Source organism: Terrapene carolina, unplaced genomic scaffold, assembly GCF_002925995.2.
Source record: "Terrapene carolina triunguis isolate 2854851 unplaced genomic scaffold, T_m_triunguis-2.0 Scaffold139, whole genome shotgun sequence".
NCBI classification, from domain to species: Eukaryota; Metazoa; Chordata; order Testudines; family Emydidae; genus Terrapene; species Terrapene triunguis.
This window is the reverse complement of record NW_020664490.1, coordinates 10,199,278-10,223,548: the sequence shown is the minus strand read 5'-3', so window position 1 is coordinate 10,223,548 and position 24,271 is coordinate 10,199,278. Positions and strand designations below refer to the sequence as shown.

The 24,271-nt window shown below is 42.9% G+C and overlaps 1 protein-coding gene across 1 annotated transcript in view; it reads right to left on the bottom strand.

Annotated features, from left to right (window-relative positions):
* The window catches only part of LOC112121265 (neurobeachin), a 959,539-nt gene that overhangs the window by 87,526 nt on the left and 847,742 nt on the right, over positions 1 to 24,271 (bottom strand). The window contains exon 46 of the mRNA XM_029911962.1: positions 5,584 to 5,703. Within this exon, the coding sequence (XP_029767822.1) occupies positions 5,584 to 5,703 (120 nt within the window). The remainder of the gene's footprint in view (positions 1 to 5,583; positions 5,704 to 24,271) is intronic.

Sequence of the window (24,271 nt, the reverse complement as noted above, 5' to 3'; positions counted from 1 at the left end):
CTTCATTGGGGAGGGGTCTTTGACTTGGGGGTAGAGGTTCGCCAAATCTTTAATAAAGCTTGAAGACACAGGGTAAGCAAATATAGAAACCCCTTTTATCTGGAACATGAAAAGCTCACATTGAGATCAAATGAACCTTGACTGAGCTAACTGATAATGCTGATTTCTTTAGGTCCAACAAGTTAACCCATGGTAGCTGAGAGAGATGAGGATTTGGATACGAGCTGCTGGCATTGATACCAGTGGCTGCATCTCTTCCACTTCTACAGGGAAGTGACTTAGGTTGATTCCTTTCTATAGATCAGTAACACTTGTACTTCCATAGAACACCATCAAGGAACCATGCTCTGAGGTGGAGGACCCCCTAAGTTGGGGTCACTTAACTGACTTGTGTTTTGGGAGAGGAGATGGGAGGTGGATCCTGCTCTCCCATGCTTGTTGATATAGAACATGCAGACTACATTGTCCATCGTGATTCTGATTGATTTGCCCCTGATGAGGGGTAGAAAATGAAGGCAGGCATTCCTGACTGCCCAGAGTTCCAACAGGTTGATGTGGTGACTGGTTTCCTGAGGTCACCATCTGCTCTGAGCCATGAGAGTACTGAGGTGAGATCCCCATTTCAACAGGCATGCATCCACTGTCATGGTGATTGTCAGAGTTAGATGAAGGAAAGGAATGCCTGCACCGAAACTGAGTTGATCTTTCCACCACTCTAGGGAGTCCTTTACATGAAGGGGAACCAAGACTTGTTTGTCTAAGCTGTTGCTGATCAGTGAACAGACCTTTTTGACAGTTCCTTACTGAGGTACAAGGACTCCCTTAAATGGTCCTGACCAGATTTAATAATGTTATGAATCTGTCCCTGGGGAGGTGGGCTCTGGCTGTCAATGAATCCTAGGATGCCCCTATGAACGGTATTTTCTATAAAGGGCTTAACATGGATTTTCTTACGTTAAGCTGAAGACCCAATTTCAGGATACGAAAAAGGACCATCTGAGTGGATTACAGTACTGCTTCACATGATCAGTCCTTGATCAGCCAGTCATCAAGTTATGGGAAAACTAAAATTGCCTCCTGATGAAGGTAAGCAGCTACTACCGCTAAGACCTTTGAGAACACCCTTGGAGCTGAGGAGAGGCGAAAGGGAAGTACTCGGTTTTGAAAATGATCTTAGCCTATCGCAAACTGTAGGTATTTTCTGTGAGATGCATATATCACTACATGGAAATGGGCATCTTGTAGGTTGAGAGCCAATACCCAGTCTCCTGCCTCTAGTGAAGGGATGATAGCTGCCAAAGTCACCATCCTGAACTTTTGAGACTTTATAAATTTGTTTAGTAGTTTTAAATCCAAAATTGGTCTCCACTGTCTGTATTTCTTTGGCAAAAGGAAATACCTTGAATAGAACTCCTTCCCTTGTGAAGAGCGTGGACCAGCTCTAATGGTCCTAATTAAAGGAGGGAGTCTATTTCTTGTCTCAGTGAAAGCTCGTAAGGAAGGTCCCTGAAGAGGGATGGGGATGGAATGGAGAGAGGGACATAAAGTGGATGGTGTACCGTAATGTTATGACCTCTATGTCTCTGATGATCTGCTTCCATGCCTGATGGAAATGGGAAAGACAGTCTCTATATTAGGGGAGATAGGCAAAAGTCTGCAGCTGTTGAACTAGAGACGTAGGAGGATTTGAACCCTTGGCTGATGAATCAAAACTTTTTGATGATGACTGGGTACTTGCAGGAGGATAGGCAGCTCTCTTCCTCTGGAACTTGTCTCTTGCTGGGGGATTCGGTGGGTCTTTGAAACCCTGAGAATTAAACCAAGCAAAATATCTGGGCAGTTTGTGACCTACTAAATCTTCTTTTATTCTTAGGTGTGTAGAAAACCAGAGATAGTAAATTTTAATGTGCTAAAAGACTCATCCATGGTCTCTGAAAATAGCTTCAGACCATTGAAGGGGAGGTCTTCCACAGTGTTCTGAACTTCTCTCAGGAACTCAGAGTTGGAGCCATGACGCCCTGCACATAACTACCACATGGAAATGGATCAGGCTGCAGTGTCTGAGGCATGTAAGGATGCTTGAAGCAATGATCTAGCTAGTAACTGATCCTCAGTGATGATGGCCTGAAATTGTTCCCTTTGCTCCAGCGGAAGATGATCAATAAAAGCTGTAAATTTATTGTAATTTGTGAAATTGCATTTAGCCAAGATCGCTTGATAGTTTGTGATCTAGCATAGCGAGGTTATGGACTTCTGTCCAAAGAAGTACAAGCAATTTTGGTCATAGTCATATGGGACAGACTTGCTTATCTTATTCGTTATTTGCATTCATCACTATCGAATTAGGTGGAGGTGGAAGAATAAGAATTTGGAGTCCTTGGATGGGACAAAATACTTTTTATCCACCTGTTTTCAAGTAGGCAGAACCATAACAGATGTTTGACAAACAGTCTTTGCCAGGTCCTCGTTAATAGGTAATGCAGCTCCAGATGGTGTTTCTCATTGTAAAATGTCATGCAACTTGTATTGCGAACCCTTGATTCTTGCTATTCGAAGACTATTTTAATGATGTCCTGAAATTGCTGGAAATCATTGGCCATAGATGGTGGTGGACGCATGACCACCTCAAATTGTGATGATGATCAGACAGGAGTCTGAGGGGTGGCCCCTTTATCTGCCCTAGCCTCCTGTTCCTCAAATGTCTCCTTGTGCTGGGGTCTCTATTGAGGAGAAGAGGACTGAATATCACTGTTGGAGCTGGTGGTCTGGCAAACTGTCTGCACATATCTCAGGGACACCTATATGACCATGCAGGGGCCCATATGGGAGATGAGGTGGCATCCTTGGTTGATCCCACCAGCCATGCTGTTGTCCACAAGTCTTCTCTGTGGGTATCAAAGAATGGGTTCCTATGTAGATGTGTAGGACAATGGACAAGACTGAAGGGAGGTTTACCTCCTCCCCCTCGGTATCCTTGAATGGGAAATAGGGGCACCGGCAGAAAATGCTAGTAAATCAGGTGTTACTGGAGAGTGATGGTAGCCTCAGAACTAGAATCTTGGTACGGAGAGGTGTTTGGTACCTACGAGCAGTGGAAATTCTGTTTCATCTGCCAATTTCAAGTCTTCCAAGCACCTAAATTACTGTTGTACCATATGGAGGACTGGTACTAACACAGTAGTCTACTTGGGTATTGCCACAGACAATACCATAGATTTACAACATACTAAAGTTGGTGCCGATGGTGTCTGATGCTTCTGTTTGCATGATACCAAGGGCCCTGACTGGGCAGGTACTGATGATGGAGCTGTGCTTGATAGCCCTGGTCTGGAGGAGTTCTTATCCCTACCTTCCTTGTAATGTATAGATGGTACCAAGGATCAGTTGGATGGATCAGTCCTTCAAGCTCCAGGATTTTCCAGCCCCATCAGTACCAAGAGGAATCAGTTTCCTCTATGGAACTGAGCTGAGAGGTCAAGCCCAATATAGCCTTGGTGCATGACTCGAGGATGTATAGGACGCATGTGTGAGCCAAAGAGACTCTGCTAACAAAAAAAATTCTGATCAGGAGAGGCACATGCACATATGAAGTGGAGCACCCCAGGAACACTACCCAAAAATGAGGGCCTGATCATGGGTTCTGGTGAAGAGTCTGGCTGCAGCTTCACAATCTGGATGCAATCTACAACCACAGAAACTTGAGTCTTGGGGCAGCCAGGTAGCTTTCACCTTGTGGCAAAGTCTCTTGGACTTAGCCTCCTGACTGTCATATACATTAGATATACTAAGATGACATTATGGGAAGCATTCCTTCTACAGTGATCTAGTGGGATGGATTCCTCGAATAACCAAATGACAGACAGATTGCTGGGGACAGGACTGAATGACTTGTGTGGCCCAAACTCATCAGTTCAGACTGACATCTCTGAAATCTTGTGACGTAACCTGAATCTCAAAGCATAGAAAAAGTTTATTCCTTGAACTTCCTGAGTAGAGAACTGATTGGAATGCCCCAGTACAATGGTGTACCAAAGTGGAGGTTTATATATATTATATATACACCGTTCCTGCTCTTTGCAGGGATGAAAACATCTGTTTAGTTTTGGTAATAACTTAAATTAATAGGCAAATATAAACTTATGCTTCAGAACACTAACATAAAAGTCTTTTAAAGTGTTTCTGACTTCAACATGTTTCAGGTCTCTATCACCAATCACAGGTGGGGAAACAGACACAGAAAATAACTTTCCCAAGGTTACACACAAAGAACAAGAAACATAACTGTAAAGTGAAATATTTGAGGACTTAGTCAACTTAGACTGGGTTTAGTTGAAAAGACAAAAGCACTTTAAATTTGAAGAAACTGCTACATATTTTTATATAGAAGAAGCTCATTTGAGATTCCAACCCAACAAGCACTGTGTTCCTCACTTTGTACTATATAGTATCTAAAACATCACAGATATCCAATGGAACACACACAAATAAACTAAGCCTCTTCCATCTCATTGTATATTTGTTTCCTCAAGCTAAGGCAGAAATCCAATCCATAAAGAATGTTGTAGTACCTAGATGTGCAGAACAAATGGTATACAAGATCACACACTCTTCTGAGACACTTGTAATGTTCACGCAAAAAGAGGTCCAGAATAAAAAGAAACTAGCACCTCTATAATTCCTTTGTTTTGTCAGGTCAATTCAGATGCCTAATATTAATGTAATCTTGGTGTTTATACTTAATAATCTCAATGGCAGTAATGGAACAATAAAACCACTTTAAAAATTGCTTTAAAAAGAAAAGAATGCACAATTAATATGGATGCTCCAGCCTTTGAATACAACCTTATTACTAGAGAAAATGAGAATCAGGAAAGGATCTTATTGTTTAAAATATTGGAAGATATGGGCTTCCTTTTGACAAGGTCCCATGTATATGTACAATAACCCTTTGTATTTAACAATAGGTAAGTAATAACAACAGTAAAATTACCCTGCTCTCCAGCTGTTTCTGTATATTGTGTAGATGTTGGTTTAATCTAATGCGTATTGTTGCATAATATCCCCAGGCACAGTCAAGTAAAAGCTAAAGCTGTACAAAAAAGCCTACATTTTAAATGGGTCTTGTCATTAATGCTTTATTAATTGCCCCAGGCAATGCAAACCCAGAGCTAGGCGAGCTATAACAATATGACACTTTAAGGTCAAATCCAATTTCTGCTGCGCTTTATGGACTGGGCCAAATATTGAGTTAACAGCAGGAAAGAACAATTTATTGGGCTTTTTTCATATTCTGATTAACTGATCTAAATTAGATCAGATTTTTGTGTGGAAACAAAACAACTTTAAACCCTCAACATAATAGAATTGTTGACTGTTTTCTATTATGGCAACTGTATTTTCTAACAGTCACCTTCTACTTAAAGTGTGTATAATATACTGGGTTTTTATATAAAGGGACTAAATAAAAAAAGCTTCTATGAGCCTATGTGAAACAAAACATCAGAAATGAAAATGCATAAGCTATAGCTCCATGTTATTTAACACAACACATTACATGAATTAAAAATGTAAAATTAAACCTACCTTCACATCTGAGGTATCTCTTTGGCTGTTTCTCCAAGATCTTGCCACTGAAGAGAAGGTTCGATCTGGATGGTCAAATTTTGCATCATTTGCATTAAGAAAGAATGTTGTGAAGGGCTCCTATGACCAAACAAATGAGTACACATATAATACAAGAATACAGCAGAATGGATCACACAGCAGTTTCCTAATGAAATATGAGACATTTTTAAGTTTATAACAAAAACATGAGTAGAATAATAATTGGCATTTCATTTTACACACACACACACACACACACACACACACTCTTATGTTGATAATGAATTTTGCACCATGTAAATCTGATTGCTGGAATGGAAGGATACAATATTGCATACTCTGTCATAAGACTACTGTTGCCATGATAATTGGCAGGCAGGTATGCTCTGGTACTACTTCCATTGAAATCACCATTAAACACTCTCTTTGTTACATATATAAGTATGCCTGGTCTGATCAGCACAAGACTGTGCATTCAAATTAAATCACATGAAAGCACCTATAAAGTTTTTATTTTAATATAATGCCACAGTCTACTCTTGTTTTCTTCTCAGTTGGTAGGATTGGGTGGAGATATGGGGACTCTTTTGACAGGTTGCTGAGATGGGGGGAGGTCTGGCTTTATTGTTATTTTTTGGGCAGCTGATTGAATGAGGTATGAATTTTATTTTGTTCTATGAAATATTGATTCTTTGTTCATGGTAATGAGTGAAATATAAAGATAAATAACTCAGAGCCTAGGAAGGACACTAACAATGAAAATAAATGAATGTCATCATTTTATTTTTTTTATATTATGCTATTCTGAACAGTTATGATACACCCTACCAAACTAGGATTTTACATCTTCAAGAAATATGCTACTAAGGGTTAGCTCTATTTGTTATCAGTACGTTATCTGTGCTGTGGAACTTGCATCAGAACAAGACTTGTGTACAACTAACTCATTGTGTAACCTATATACACATCTCCCTAATTCCCCACTTATTGTTTGTGCCTCTGACTTGTGTCATATCAACCATTAAATAAAATAGCAACTATTAAATTTAAACATTTTTACAAAAATGTACTGCATCCCAGAAAAGCACTAATTCTCAAAATGTGTGATAGTAGATAACTGTTGGGGGGAGGGGGTCACGACTGAACATTACATTCTAGTGTGATGCTACCAGAGCGAAGATTTCCTTACTGGTTCTCAGCCTGGGAGCCTTGCCTTACTCCTCAGTGTCTGTGAAGATGGGTATGAAATTAACCCATCATACTAAATAATATATGATATTCTTGCTGTTGTCTAGCAAATAATTCCAAATGATGGAATTTTTATTCTATCTTTTTTCTCTTTTAAATGCCTAGGAAATTATGCACACACAAGAAGACATTAAAAGAATGCAGGTTGCAAAGTGAAGGCACTCTAAAGTCTAGTTATGGCAGGTTTCCCCATGCATCTTTGTCTATGCAACTATGAAGCTTCCAATAAATTCTCAATTAAAATAATCACATACTGTTTTGGTTGCAGGACCCTAATACATGTTGCACTGTAAATGGTCCAGAGGATTCCCCACCTAGTTACTGTGGGAGTCAGACAGCATGCGGCAAGTGAGGCAGAGAACCACATATTGCAGCAGGGGTAGTCAAAAGGAGGACCACAGGCCAAATACGAACCGCCAGACACTTTTGAAGGGACCTCAAAATCTTTTTATTTATTTATTATCATTATTATTTTTGTATCTTCTCTGGAGTCTGGACCTTGACTACACCTTGACCAAAAAATTTGGACTTTGACAAAATTGACACCCACATATTAAAGTGAGGATAAAAAATATTCAACACTGGCACATTTGCTGAGCATTGTCATAACACCAGACTGAATCAGGATGCAGATAGGAACAGAGTTAAACTTGGGAGGGCAACTTTAACTTTGATGTGCCCATCAAAGCACTTTGGATTGCTTTACTTGGCGACCTTCATGTATGAAATAAGTACCCAGTAGATTAACATTACATGTTTTAATTAAAGAAAATTCTTATTTTGGTTTATAATTGGAAAAGCATTCTGTAATACTTACAATGGCAAGTTTTGCAAACTATGTCACTTTCCATCCTATTGACCCTGTGAACTTTAGATCTTATTATCTCTGCTTTCTAAAAGCCCCAGCCTATCTTTTTTTTTTTACATTTATACTTTAATTTGATTTGAAGACCATTGAGAAACAGTTTACCGATGGATGCTGAAATCCGAAGCAGCTGATGGATTAAAAAAAAAGCAGAAGCCAGAAATATGATATAGTTACAGTAAATTATGTAAAAACATTAATCCAAAATTCCATGACAACATTATTTTAAGCATCTGAGACAAATATACAAAAGCAAGAAAATTCAGAGTCAAGGATTAAACCTGTAATAGTTGAGAACTACAGGGTGCCCTATTATGTTATCCTGCTATGACCTGTTGTGCCTATCTTTTGGATTTTTAATTCTTAACTGGAATTCAGAGCTTTTCCTAGGTTTATTTCAGATGCTTCACTTAATTTTAAGGTGATTTTTATTATCTGGGAATACATGTGGTTAGAAAATATAAATATAGTTCATATCTGTATACAATACGTTCATTCAAATTTTGTTCTGTGCTACAGATTACTATTTCATTTAAAAATTTTCTGTCTGTGAATGCTACAAAGTTGCAAAACGTATTTCATTATAAGCCCATTTCAGTTGTTCATAGTATTCTGAATAAAATTGATACCACATTCACTGGCGATGGGATAAGAGACTTCTGCAGCACTTGATTGCCACCCTGTGGACCACTCCCTTTCCCCTCCAGAAGTTCAAGATGATGTGTTTTGAGCAGATCCATTCCCCTCCAGTGGACAGACACTGGGGTCTGGGTCATGCAGGGGAAGGAAAGAGGAGGGACAGGGTGAAATCTTGTCCCCACTGAAGTCAATGGGAGTTTTGGCATTGACTTTAGTGTGGCCAGAATTCCACTCAGGACACATTTAGGCTGGAAACAGGCTCAAGGGTCATCATTTTGGCCATCACTATTTCCCAGCTCTCTTCCTAATGTATGTCATTTGGGATCACCTGCTACATGACTCATTGCTCATTGGTGGTTTGGGAAAAAACTGGCCAGGTTTTCAGATCCACTTAGTGGATTGCCTATTGGGGTTGGGAATGGATTTTTCCCTACTGCAAGTTTCCAGTGCCCACTGGGATTTATTGCTTTCCCAAAGCAGTCTAGACAAGGGGTTTTGGATTAAGTTTGGATGATTATAGGGATACCTGGCAGCAACCACTATATTTCCATTTTAAAGGATTACTGAGACCTTTTCATTTGAGAAATGTTAGCAACTCCATTGCTTGCAGAAGGTCGTTGATATTCAGTTGCGAGAAACCCCTAAGGTTATTGCAGTGCCTTTTCTTTGTCCCATTACATTTCAATCAGATTTAGATGTGTTGTGAAGTGTTACAAATCACCATTTCCTTTTCCTCTCTTGTGTTCCTCAGAACAATTCTGGCAGCCTGACAAAATCACTGAACATTGTAATAGACTGGATCCTACCATTGCCATGCTGCACTGTGAATGCCTGAGAGCTGCCAGAGCAGCTGTGGTGTGGGGGTAGGAAGAAAAGAGTCAGGGTGGGCTTCCTTCAATGACATCCCCACTTCCCTGGACCCAGCATCCCATCTCATGTGGCATGCACTTTCACAATTCCCGGGGATGAGGAGACGACAGAGCGAGCGAGCTGAGGCAGGCTCCCTCATCATCCCCCAGATCCAGCCATTGCCCCAGTGTCCTATCTCCCACACAGGGACTTGATTTGGGACAGGTGCTCCCCCACTCCTGGTTGGAAGGAGGTAAGAAAGCGACACCAAGATCCCCCATAATCTCTCAGACCCAGTACATGGTCCCAGTAACTCATACCCACCTCTGAGGGCACCACAAGGACTAGAGCTCCCACATCTGGGAGTGGGAAAAAAAGAGGCAGGCCAAGCTCCTCTTGTCCATCCTCTGAACCAAGCATATGACACAAGTGTTCCATCCCCCTATGACAGGATAACAGCTTTTTTATGCTGCCAGCTAATGTAGTTAGTCCTGAAGCTCAAGTAGTAGACATCTGCCACAGTGCTGAAGGCTCAAGATTCAAACCACACTGATGATAAAAGGGGCTGGGGGACTGTTACAGTCATACATAATAGAAATTATTTTTACCTAGGAAATTACATGTAAAAAACTATGTTAAAAGAATATTATTTAGGCTGCAACATAAAATACTCAAAAGTTAGGGAATCTCAGGTTCGTGGTGACCCCACAACCTAAGTTCAGCTCACGCTTTAAGTATATGATCATAGACTATTTTTTCCATAGGTTTCCTGCCTCATTCAGTTCACAGATTGGACACACAAAAGGGCCAAATTAAGGTTGCATCAGCAACCATTAATCTGGCATTTCCTAATTTTTTAGTGCTTGACTCTGCAACCTCAATAACACTCCTTTAACGCAGTTCCTCACAGCATCATGGAGGCACAGTTGGGGCAAAGAAGAGTAGGATTTGTAGTATTGGTTGTATGGTGGGAGTCCCAAAAACCTCCATTGGACACAGTTACTTGTCTAGTGTGAGAGTTGGGTGGCTGTATATCACCTGTATCTTGTGTTAAGGTAATAAAGTTGTGGCCCGCCATTTAAAATCCATTCTAATGTCTGCCTTTCAGTTACCTGCATATCCTGAGCAATTCTGTGGAGCTCAACAACATTTACTTGCAAAATCCTACATCTCCCTGTCTAACACAGTGCAAGCCATTTTAATGTAGTGCTTAGGTTGCAAATCTACACACACAAACATCAGGACATTAAAAAGTTAAGATATATTGTCCATTTCACACATATGCACTCTTTTTGATTATTGAATAGGCTATTGTTGTACACTTTCTACTGTGAGTACAATATGAGGAATTTAAAGATGCTCTTACTGACTTAGGGCCTGATCCAATACCCACTGAATTTAACTGAAAGCCTTTTATTAGCTTCAATTGTATCAGGTCCTTAACTTTTTCAAATACCCTGTCTTATTTGTTTACTGATAAGAATCAACTATTATAAAACAAATTTAAAATTTTAATTTCTACATCTGTTCTACTGCATTACATACAGAAGGCGAGATCTACACTATCTGGGGAGTCTCTTTGTGTTAAAGCTAACTTGCACCACTGTATTATATCAATGACACCACAGGTGCACATATTCTAAGATCGACTCATACAAACTGGCGCTTTTCCACCATAGTCAGATATGAAAAGAACTTGCAGGTTAAAGGTCAACTCCAATGAGAACAACAGGGCTGTGGACCTGGGAAAGGAAAACTTTTTATCTCATCATCCCAATGGTCATCACAGTATATTTCATACAGAATAATGGATTTTATTGAAACATGTCCATAAATTGTGTTAATTTGGGCTGATTTTTATTATACTAGTAGTATGTACCTATAAAGCTGGTGGGTTGTTTTTTTCTGAAACCTATTGTTAGGTTAGTTAAATCTCTATTCAAGAGCACCTAACCACAGCATATACTTAGATTTTAATGAAAACAACACAAAAAAGAAGCCAGGAGGCTTCAAAAATCAGCTGAAGGAACAAAACAGGAATATCTAGCTTCACAGGATAGAAGTTTGAAAACAAATGTCCTGCACTTCCTTTGTTTTTATGTTACTGTACATTGTCTGGGTACACCGCAAGAAGGACAAGAGACTTCTTATGGGTTTTAATCAGGCCGCAACTTTATTATATAGATGTCTATTATATACCTGGCAGATAAAGTGTTCAGTGCAGGCAAATCCATGCTTATTTAAATCAATTCTCCGGGGCTTTCACCAGCCCCCCCTTTGTTTAATCCATGCTTATTCAACTCAGTTTTCCAGGGCTTTCACCAGCCCCCATTTGTTTCCATCCAGGTCCCCCAGCCGACCCATGGCTTGGACCTTACCATCCACCAGCCTCGTGAGAGGGTTTAGGAGGTCTATGAGAACGGAGGGGGTTGGCTCCCTGCCGTTCCTGTCATAGGAGTCCCCGAGCCCCCTCCCCCATTCTGTTCCTTTATCCAGGACCTCCTTTTAAGTCTTTTACCAGGCCATTTATCTGGTCACTGGCTGTCTTCCCTATGGAGTACATGCACTGAACATCCGCCACAAGGAGGTGCCAGCCATTTGCTTGGCTGCCTGCCCCCCGACCTTGCCAGGTTCCCAGACATCTGCCAATGGCCTCTTGGCTAGCAGCCCTACTGGAGAGAAAGAATCCATTGTCCCATGTGTGATCGTCAAGGGGCACCAGCAGCTGCATTGTTCTTGACCTGGTACTGCAGCAGTCGCCCTTAACGGAGGGCCGCATAGGCGACCCATTTTCTGGATCTTTGAATTGACAGGACTCCTTAAAACAAAACAAAATAAACAACTTGTAAGCTGGAGCCAATAATGTGCATTCCGCCAACCACATGACATTCTGAGATTCCAGAGAGCCCGCGGCTTACATAATCTGGCAAACTGGAAATGAGACAAGGCGTCTGCTATGCCATTATCCATGCCCAGCATGTGCTTGGAAGAAAAAACAGATGTTGAAGGTTAAGCATTGGAGAATGCCCTAACCAAATTTCCAATCCTGTGTGATTTGGAAGTTTGGCGATTGATAACCTGTATCACTGCCATGTTATTGCGCCAGAGGCACACCCTTATATTGGCCCCAAATTAATAACCTTTTTTACCTGCACAGTGATACCCCATTAAATTGAGTTACAAAACTTTTCCACACCCACAAGTCTTACTACATCTGTATAGTGACTCGTACATAATTGTGTGGTCTGGCTATGCCAGTTGTTGCCGCTGCCAGCCAGGCACAAAAACGCCTTCCCCGGGACAACAACCCTGCAAGCAAAGTTCAGCTCCAAGCCCAGATAGGTTAATGTAGTGTAAAGGTTTTTGTTTGTTTAACCCAACTATTTAGCCAGGGCCTGAAATGTGCCCAACAGGTGAAAATAGTCATTTGACCCAGCTCGCCCTGCGAACAAAATTATGCAAATAATGCACTATTTGGTTTAGTTCCACTGGCCACACCACTGCCCAGTGCAACATTGTACTGAATTTTTGAAAGGCTGCACAGGATACTGAACAGCCCATAGGCATAGCCTTGTGGAAATAAAATTGCCGGCGGCAGGTGTCTTGCAAACATGCCTGTATTTACAGGGGTTGCGGAAATGGCCACCATTATTAAATGCCCAGCAAATACTATTATGGGCCCGGGGCCCCTTTTGAGCTTGTTGCAGTATGAACAAACCCCTGGTGCCCTTGGTGTCATGCCCTTGAACCACAGTGTCTGATGCCACCTTATTCCAGTTTGTGTTGCTGCCCTTAATGTAAACTGCTTATGACATGCTCCCAAACATATTGGGTGCCTGCCTAATCATATTCGTATAATTAACAAAGGCCGGCTGCTGTCTGGGTCGGCCTATACCATAACACCCACCTAGATGACGAGGGCAGCCTCCCAAATTTTTTCATGTTCTAGCCACCCTTGACCTCTTGGGCAGTTCACTGTTTTGCTTGCCTTCTCCATGTTTACTGTCTGTGAACACCTTTCTGTGCCATAGGGATATTACCTGCACAAATTGCCTGTGAGTGAATTATATATTTAGTTGCACTGAGTAGGTGAACTCCCATCAGGTAAACTACCCCGGCATAACCGTACCGAAGACTGCATGTAGTGAGTTCTGCAGAGCCCTGCTCCCCCATAGTCCCCCCAGGAGTGTCTACTCTGTCCCCTGCGGTTACATGCCCTGATGGCCAATGATTTACCATGTGCCCCTTCCCTGTCCTGCTGCTGAAACTTGAGCTCATGTTGGGCCTACCCTGTCACCCTGTGCAGACCCCTCACACCTAGCTGCCTGAAGCTGCTGTTGTAATTGCAAATTAGCTTGCAGCAGCTGTGTAATACCATCAGTGCCCCCCACTGAAGGTGACACCCCTAGGTGGGTCTGCCCAGGTTTCTCAAACTTCCACTCCTGGGCCCAGAGTATTTAATACCCCAATGGGCTGACTCTTGTTCCCCTTAGTTGAACTCGCTGAGTGACTGGTTGAACACGGTCCCTGCACCTGGCTGTGGCCCCTGCAACTGCCACCCTTTGCCAGGCTGGAAGGCCGGATATCACCTCTGCCCAGGACCGGCTCTACCGTTTTTGCCACCCCAAGCAACAACAACAACAAAAAAGCCGTCCAAACTGCCGAAGCAAAAAAAAAAAGCCACCCGGACTGTGCTGCCCCAAGAATTGACGAAATGCCACCCCTTAGCATGTGCTGCCCTGCCCCAGGCACATGCTTCCTCCGCTGATGCCTGGAGCCAGCCCTGCCTCTGCCACCCATTTCCCCAACCTCTGGGTGGTTTAGATTACACTCACCCCCAGGATCAGCATTACCACCATCCCTTGTGTTAGGTGGAAGAAAACATCCTGTTTTTAGGTGACCTTGTGCCCTTTGAAGTGTTGTAATGCTGTAGAGAAAACCTCAGAAACACCGTCACTGACCATTTGACCACCCCATTAATGCACACAGCCTGCTCACCTGAGTGTGTGGACACTTTCCTATGATCATTTGCCTCCCTTAGTCCATGAGGCTGTCCTGGGTTATGCCTTGGGTTATTAAACACACCACCCTGGGCAGTAGCAGTCCATGTACTTGTGAGCCCCCTTGCCTCTGCTGCAGTACTGTCTGTCTTGGGTTTCCTTCCAGTCCATGGGCTCCCTTGGGGCTGCCCTGCCTGTGCCTGTCCCCTTTCCAGCAAAGGTATAGGCACGTGAGCAGCAAGCAGCACACAGCCATGAAACAGTAAAAAAATCCCCACCCCTTGCTCTGTTCCTATTCTCCACCCCGCCCCCCCGAACAGTAATTGTCCCTTGCCTTGCTCCCTCCCCCTCCCAGGAGATGCCCAGCTTGCTCCAAGTGAAATAGAGACTTGCCCCACCCAGGTTTCATACCTTTATGCACATTCCTGGGGGAGGGAGGGAGGGTGAGTCATCGCGGCAAAGCACCTTTTGCAGCAGTTTCTGTCCTCTCTCTCTTCCCCTCCTTCCCCCTCCAACCATCCACAAAGCAGAGCTGCCTTCTTTGGGTAAGCCCAGACAACTTTTGCCCCACCTTTAGTTGTGGTGCAGTCATTCTTACTGAAGCAGATAACTTATATGGCACAAAGTCTATGAAAATATCTAGAGCAAGGTCTGACAAAAACAAACAACTGGGATCTGGGGCAAAAATCTGTCTGGGGATTGGTCCTCTTTGAGCAGGGGGTTGGACTAGATGACCTCCTGAGGTCCCTTCCAACTCTGATATTCTATGATAAAAGATAAAAGATAGTTTGGCTTCAGATACAGGGCTGAAAACTCTTAGCTCATGTATGAGATAACTTTGTGGTGCTTGGTGTACTATAAATATCAATGCTTCTGTGATGGAGATTTGTACCAGCTTTGTTTCAGTTTTTGAAGAATGACAGGCTGAGGAGGAACACAGTAACAGGGAAAGAGTTACCCACACAAATGTACGAGTTTTTTTTATGCCCCTTAGTAGTTGGGATGCATGTGCTCATAACAAAGACAAGTGTGCATCATGACCTGAAATACATGGGTTCAGAACAAAAGATAAAGGGGAACGCCATGATACCATAAACAAACAAGGTAGAAAGTTGATTAATTAAATCCAATTTCAAATGCTATATACGGTACCTTTTACTGGTAAACAAATAGGGGATGAAAGGATGGCTTTAGAGGAGTAATGTCGGGGAGCACACTTTCTACATAACATGACTGTAACATAGCTGACTGGGACTGTCCTCACAGATTGGTATCATATAGAACCTTTTTCTTGTAGCACATTAATAAACCTGACTGAGACTGGTTCTTTGATCTCTTGAATATATTCATAACAAAATAACATACTAAAGTGTGGTCAAGAAATTGACTAACAACAGATTTTGCTGAAGTGTCATTATAAGAATTTTATTTTATGAATATTCTTTATATTTAAATTACCAAAACATGCAGTTCTGTATAGGAGTTATTCAACTCATTTGTCACACTAGAAGTGAAGCCATATAAAAATCCATGAAGTGTGAGAATGGGGCCCTTCTACAGTTTTTCCACACTGAGCATCCTCTGCCTTTATCAAAAATTTAAAAATTGATCATGAAATTCCCTAATACTTTCATACAAGTGCACTTTATAGATTTAATCATAATATCTGGAAATATCTTCATTATGGCCAGAAATTTCTTCCATGAAACCAACTAAACCTACCTTCTATCATAAACAAGCAAACAAAAAGAACCAAGGCTACACTTGAAATTCAGGGCCACAATGAAGACATTCAGGATGTATGTAAAATGCATACTCTACGCTGTCTGTTTTTTTTTTTCTCAAGGCCAATAAAACTCAGGTAATAAAACTTGACATTCACCCCAACAGAAGTCTGGATATTTCAGATTTTCATATTGGGTAATATTGCTATTTCTCACAACCACTTTAGGCTGTGCTTTCCCCCCCTTTGAATAACAAGTGCTTCTTAAGTTAACTAATAATTTCATATATAAAGATATGAGCTATTTTTGTTACTGTTACTGTTATTTTGTTACAATAGTTTCCATCAAACTGAACAGTACTACAGTAATTCACTTTGCAATTACTATGTTTACTAATTTAATCATTTTATTTTAATAGTTGCATTTGAAAAACAACATTTTATTACACTCTATACTGTTGACTAATATATGATTAGCATACATATATATTATGCTGATAAAACTACCCACAATATATATTCCAAGCATTTAAATAAACATGTTATTATGCATTAGTATAGCAGTTATAAAGCCCAAATTGGTCTGTACCTTTGTTGTAATCCTGTATACTTATGCTAAGTATCCCATAACACCTTGCATTAGCTGAAGTAAGCCTTGGCTTGAGTAGATAGGAAAACTCTCAGGATATTATCAGAATGCAGTCTAAAATGTACAATGTATTAGTTTAAATAGAAGTTAACTAGACATTGACTGCTTTTATTCTGTTTAGCATTAAAAATTCTTAATTGTATAACTTTTCTTCTACATTATCTTGGCTTGGGAGAGTTTCTGGGTCAGCTGCACCACTCTCAAGAGTGGATGTAAACAACTCTGATGAGGCCTCATCATGCTGAACTGCTACTCTGAAGCTGTATCAATTTTTAGAGTGTTCTTGGGAGATGGGATGAAGTGTCCCAGAGTTTATATCAAAAGATTTTAAGGTGTATCGGGGCAGTTGTTTTTACTATAATGTTCCGCTTATTAGCATCCCCTTGGTTTCCAGCAAAAAGTTGCTATTATCCGACAGTTGCCCAATAAGTGCAAGACAGGCTTGCAGGGCTGCAGCCAGGGAAGGAAGCACTGGGACTTGCCTTCGTGGGCTGCCTGTGGGTGGGACAGCAGGGAGGAAGAGGCTGCAGCTCGGATGACAGGGCCTGCCAGAAGAAGGGGAGACTGTGGGCAGGGCAGCAGCAGTGCCACTGGGGGTCTACAGAGCTGCACAGTGCCTCTACCTGAGGGCTGGGAGGGAAGGTTGTGGGTAGGACAACAACGAGGAGAAGTACTGTGCAGCTCTGCAGACTCCCAGCAACCCCAAGCCTTGTGGAAAGCCCTGGCACCCAGGCTATATCCTCTTTCCCCATTGCTGCACTGCCCAGAGCTTCCCCTCCCAGCCCACAATGCCAAGATTCTGTCCGGGGCTTCCTCACTGGGCAGGATGTAGGTACTCGAGGGCCTTATCTCCTGTGCAGTCCCAGGGCACAGGCAGGTTTGCAGGGCTGCAGCCAGGGAAAGCACGTCCCACTGCTTCCTTTCCTGGCTGCAAACCTGCCTGCAGCCGGGGCCTTTCTTCCTCCAAAACTTCCCATAAGCTGCATGCCATTGCCAATATCTGTATGCCATTAACACTAAAGTCAATGAGATGGGATTAGTTCACAACAAAATGCTGGTATTAACTGGAAGTTGTGAATATCAGACTTGCTCTGAAGTGGCATCTACTGTCTTGTACTGCAGAGGTGTCTAGTGGCCTCAGTCAGGGATTAGGCCTCATTGTGCTAGGTCCTGGCAACGGGAGAGGAAGAGAACAAACTACTATTTATAGGCATCACCGAAGAGTGAGTTTTAAGGAGGGATTCAAAGGATGACAATGTAGTAGTTTTACACATTTTTACAGGGAGATCCTGTCATGCACAAAGGTACTTGAGAGAAAATTGGACTACCAATGAAGGTTTGGATCATTACCAGAATGAAGGTGAAAGCTATTGACACCATAAGAGTGGATAGAGTCAGGGACAAGATCTGAAGGACCTTGAAAATAAGAAAAGTCCAGTATATTAGAGAAGGGTGAACCAGTGGTGGAATGCAGAGAGGGGGTGATTGTCACAGTGATGAGCTAGAGAGATTTTCTTAACAGCATTGTTTTGAATTGACTTGAGGGGAGCATGATTGCATCTGTCAGTGCCAGAAAGGAAGAGGTTGTAATAGACAGGACACAAGTAGAACACTTACCATTTCAAAAAATGAATTAAGGATAATACCTAAAAAGAATAAATAAAACCCAAACCATTGTGTTCTGCATGCAAATTGCTAAGTCCAGAAGTCCCAATACATATCTGATGCCCCAAAATCATAGTTTTATGGCAGATTCTCTCCTCAACCTCTCATACAGTCTTTGATACTGTGGACTCTCCCTCTTCTCTTTTCTTTCTTTCCTTTTATTTCGCTAGGTTTCTGCTACTCTGTACTATCTTTGTTCTTTTCCTACTTTGACCACCTCATTCCCAGCACACTTTGGTAATTCCTCTTCCTCCTCCTTCCCCCCTCATTTGTTTCTTCTTTTTCTTGCCGTATCCATTCCTTGGGCAACTCAATCTGCTCCATGGATTTAGCTACCACATTCACCTCTCTCTCTCTCTCTCTGTCCCTTCTGTGTAATCCTGTATCTCCAACATCTCCTCCTGATGTCCCGCCAATTTCTCAATCTACAAACTGAGCTCAACTTTACTCCCTGTGACCACAGACAACTCATTTACACTCCTTGACCTAAGATTACAAACGCCTTGGTATATTTCACTCTTACCTAGTCTTCTTCCCACACAAACTCTTGTCAAATCTTATCCCCATCTCCCAAATCCACCACTTCCTCTATGTCCTAACTAGTAAACCCGTTTTATCCCTTATCTATCAACTTAAGGCTCTTCTTCTTTGGTTCTATGCTACAGCCAAAATCATCTTCCGCAATTACCATTCTGACCATATTACCCCTTAGTCCTAATGCCCTTTTACTATCTCTTTACACATTTGTTCCAAAGACTTTATTCTTACTTTCCACACTACAGAGAACTCGGTTTGATCACAGTTTGAGTTTCTTCTTTCTCTTCTCCCTTTTCACTTTGCCCTCTCTTCCCTTCACTTCCTTTGTTTCCTTTCATTCATGACTGGTTTTTTTTTTTTTTGGCATGCCATTCCCTGTGCTGGGAACACTCTATCATCCCTATATGCGCTCTCTTCTCTAAATGTCCTCAAAATTCACTTCTTTTGGCTATCTTGACATCACTGATCTCCTCTTTGGCACTATCTGACCCCTCTCTAACATATAACTACATTAAATATTTTAAAACAAGAGAAAATCATGAAACAAACAAAATAATTATCTTAATCCTTGAAAATAACACTGTCCTCTGAGCAGTTTTTTTTCATTTTTTCCCTTGTTTCCTCTTTCTCTTCCTTATGGTCTTATTATTTCTCACTATGTTATTTGTCAGATTTATATGGCAAGACCATCAAGGCAGGTACCTGGCCCTCTTCTTTCTTAGTTAGTGCTAAATAAACAACAACAACAACAATAATAATAATAATAATGATAAGATATTAGCTTAATATAAGAAATGAGTACTACTTTGTGTATTGTACATTCAGTCAGTAAGAGGAAGTTACTCACCTTGTGAAGTGATGATGGTCCTTCGAGATGCGTGTCCCTATGGGTGCTCCACTGTAGGTGTATCTGCGCCCCTGTGCCTCTAGTTGGAGATTTTTGGTAGCAGTGTCCGTTGAGTTGGCATAAGTGCTCTCCCTCCCTCGTGGTCTGTCTAGAGGCTATCAAGCGCTGCATGGTTGAACTCCCCTCAGTTTCTTCTCTATTGCAGAGCCCTTATGGAGAACTCTGAAGTAGAGGGGAGGAGGGCGGATACACACATCTCAATGAACCATCGTTACTGCACAAGGTGAGTAACTTCCTCTTCTTCTTCGAGTCGTGTCTCTATGGGTGCTCCTCTGTAGATGACTCCCGAGCAGTACCCACCACTGGAGGCTGGGACTTCGGAGTGGAGTCTGTTACTACAGAGAGTACTGTGGAGTCAAAGATGGCATCAGATTCTGAATTTCCAGTGATCGCATAATGTTCTGCGAGAGTGTGGGTGGAGGCCCAAGTTGCTGCTCTGCAGATTTCCAAAATAGGGACATCTTTAAGGAATGTGACCAAGACAGAAATTGACCTCATGGAGTGCATACAGACTCTGGGCGGAGGCAGCAGGTTGCACCCTTGATAACAATGATTAATGCAACCAGAGACAAATTTGGATAGTGTTTGAGCCAATACTGTGCAGCGTTTGAATCTTTCCACAAATGAAAGGAAGAGTTTATGGGACTTCCTGGAGTCCTTAGTCCTGTCCAAGTAGAATGCTAGTGTTCTTCTAACAGTTAGCATATGCAGAATCGCCTCCCTGATGTCACAATGAGGTTTTGGGGAAAAAACAGGAAGATGGATCTGTTGATTTATATGGGAAGCAGAGGCAACTTTAAGAAGAAACTTGGGATGCGGCCTCAGAGTTACTTTGTCTTTTAAAAAGACTGCGCATGGTGGGTGTGCCATCAGGGTTGGTATTTCTCCTATGCGGCTAGCTGAGGTGATGGCAATTAGAAATGCTGTATTCATGGACAGGTGTAAGAGAGAGCAAGTTGCAATGGACTCAAAGGGAGGTCTAGTCAAAGCCCTGAGAACTAGGTTAAGATCCCAGGCTGGAGTGGATGGTCTCACATGTGGGGGAGAGATTTCCAATGCCCTTAAGGAATCTATGCGTCAGTGGGTGAGCAAACACACAGTATCCATCTACCTGGTGGTGGAAAGCCATTTTCGCTGCAAGATGTACCTTAAGGAGATGAGTGAGAGTTTTAATCTCTTGAGTCTAAAATGTAGTGTAAAATCAGAAGGAGAGAAGATGAAGTTGGGTTTATGTGCTTAGGATGACAACAGACTTGGAATTGTTTCCATATTGTAGGTAAGTACATTGAGTTGTCAATTTTCGGCTGTATGGCAACACGTCTTTCACCTCATCAGAGCATTCTGCCTCTAAGCCTTGGAACCAAGGAGCCAAGCTGGAGGTGGACTCGCAGGTTGGGGTGAAGTATCCCATTGTTTTGAGAGGAATGGGCCGAAGAGGAACCAGAGGATATATTGCCTTCTGTGTCAGGTAAGGGAACCAGACTTGTCTTGGCCAGGAGGGGCAATCAGAATAACTCTCGCTTTGTCTCACTGAATTTTCAACAGATAGAAGAAGAAACTGGGGAAAGGCATATAAGAGGTCCCTGTGATGGTAGGATGAGGGCATCTCCCAATGAATGTTTCCCCAAGCCGGCCCTGGAGCAGTAATGAGGACATTTCTTGTTCCAGTAAGTAGTGAAGAGATCTGTAAGTCAGGGCTCCCCAAGGGGTGAATATATCTTGAAGCACTTCTGAGTTCAGTTTCCATTCGTGGTCATGAGAAAAATTCCAAGTGAGACTGTCAGCAGTCACTTTCTGTATCCCTGGCAAATAGACCACTGAAATGAGCACACTGTGATGGTTGCACCAATTCCAAAATTTGAGTGCTTCCGTGCAGAGGGAGGGAGGGAGATCTGGTACCCCATTGCCAATTTATGCAAAACATATAGATTATATTGTCCATCATGACCTTTGTGTGGGTGTTCTTGATGAAAGGCAGAAAGGTGCACAGGTGCTCCTGACAGCCCTTAGCTCCAAAAGCTTGATATGGAGGGTCACTTCTGTGAAAGGCCACTTGCCCTGAACCTTGTGGTTGTGTAGGTAAGCTCCCCAGCCTATTAGGGAGGCATCCGTCTGTGAGTCTGTTTAGTGGGAGGAATGTTCTCGCTTGTACTGCATCAAGGTTGATGCTGATAAACTCCAGTCACTGTACTGGGGTTAGTGCACCGCTACAATGGAGAGAACCCTGGAGAATATCCTGGCTGGAGCAGTCTGTACTGATAATGGTCCTGTCCAAAGGTTAACCGTAGGAATCTACTGTACGATGGTTGTATCATGATATGGAAGTAGATATCTTGTAGGTCGAGGGCTGGAAATCACTCTCCTTGCTCTAGAGCTGGTATAATGGCTGCTAGAATGACCCTCTTGAACATCTGCACCTACACGTATTTGTTTAATGCCCTTAGATCTAGAATGGGCCTCCAACCTCCCTTCGCCTCGGGGATCAGGAAATAATGGGAGTAAAACTCCTTGCTCCTGAGTTGCACCAGGTTCTATGGCCCATAGGCATAACAAATGATCTATTTCCTGATGAAGTAACTTATCATGAGAATGGTCCCTGAAGAGGGACGGAGAAGGAGGATTGGGATGGGGGAGGGACATGAATTGAATACCGTAACCCTTCAAAATAATCTCTAGGACTCATCTGTCAGAGGTGATATTCTCCCAACTGCTGTGAAAGAGGGCCAGGTGACTTCTGAAGGGGCGTGACAGTTGTGTAGATGGCAGCTGTGTTGCAAGGTATAATTGTTCAGGCCCTCAACCAACCTGTCAAAAGAGCTTATAAGAGGCGGTCAGAGGTTGCAGATTGGGGTGCTGACTGCTTCTGCTTTTGAGCCCTGATCCTCTTACGCTGCAGCTCATAACAGTGCTGAGATGGTGGGTATTGAGGAGGTTGTGACCTGTGCTATGGCTGAGAGGTATATCTACTCGTCTGTCCCGCAGTGTAGATTCCTAGGGAGTGTAATGTGGCCTGTGAATCCTTCAGGATGTGGACAGAAGAATCTGTCTTCTCGGAGAAGAGGTTGGGCCCTTCAAACTGGAGATCTTCTGCAGCTCTTTGGGCAACCCAGAAATGTATAGCCAAGAAGCCTGCCTCATTACCACTGTCATGGAGACTGGGCAGGCCGCTGTATGTCCATTGCTGTCTCTAGCACCAGCTTGGGTATTAACTAACCCTCTGTGAAAATGGCCTGAAACTGGCTCCTTTTGTGTCTCCGGTAAATGTTACAGAAATACACTGAGTTTCCCATAATTAATAAACTCATATTTGGCCATGACAGCTTGGTAATTTGCAACTCTGAATTGTAATGTTGCAGACAAATATGCTGTCCTCCCAAGCCTGATCACATGGGGTCGACTTGGCATAATGTTGCTTGCCTCGTGCATTAACCACATCCACTATGATGGAGTTGTGTTGCAGATGTTGAAACAGGAAGTCTGCTTTTTTGGGAGGGATGTAGTATTGTTTTTTCATCTCTCTTGCTCATAGACTCATAGATTTTAAGGTCAGAAGGGACCATTATGATCTTCTAGTCTGACCTCCTGCACAACACAAGCCACAGAATCTCACTCACCCACTCCTGTAACAAACCCCTGACCTATGTCTGAGCTATTGAAGTCCTCAACTTGTGGTTTAAAGACTTCAAGGTGCAGAGAATCCTCCAGCAAGTGGCCTGTGCCCCCTGCTGCAGAGAAAGGTGAAAACCCCCCAGACCTTCTGCCAATCTGCCCTGGAGGAAAATTCCTTCCCGACCCCAAATATGGCAATCAGCTAAATCCTGAGCATGTGCGCAAGACTCACCAGCCAGACAGCCAGGAAAGAAGGCTGCTGGTTGATGCGAGGGAGGCTGGTGTCTGCCATATGACTCCGGCAGGATCTAGAAACGCCTCATTAATTGGGAGGGAAATTCTGGATAAGAAGGTGGCGTGCAGAATATCCACCAACTTGTGATGTGTATTTGCCACCTCCTGTAAGGGAACCTGCAGCTCATCTGCCATCCTCTTGATAAGATCTAGAAAGTTCTTAAAATCATCACTTAGTGATAGGGGCAAGGCATTACAGCCTCATCTGGTGGAGATGAGGAGAAGTTTGCTGGAGGGGTAGCTTCCTCTTTGAGCCCTTTGTCCTGTTCTGAAAAGCTTCCTTCTCCCTAGGCTCAGGAGCTCTGGACAGCCAGGCTGTAGGATACCATCTGGTGGATTCTTTCTGAAAGCCACTGGACGGCCGTGACTTGTGGGATGTGTATGTTGCCCAAGGATTGCAATATGGCCATTGGGTGGGGGAGGAGGGAGCAAGAGCGGTGGGGTTACGCCAGAGGGCCTGTATCATAATCATGGGTCGGCTCAATGGAATTGAGGAGGACCCTCCACGATGAGGAGCCAGGGAAATGACCTCCTGGCCGCTATCAGACTCAGCACTAGGTAACGGCAGCGCTGACTTGGATATTGGTGGTACATGGCCCGGTGCGGAGAGTGATTCTGGATGCCAGGATGTTCTCAGTACCGAGGCCCCGGTACTGAATAATGGGAATTGCGATTCTTCCCC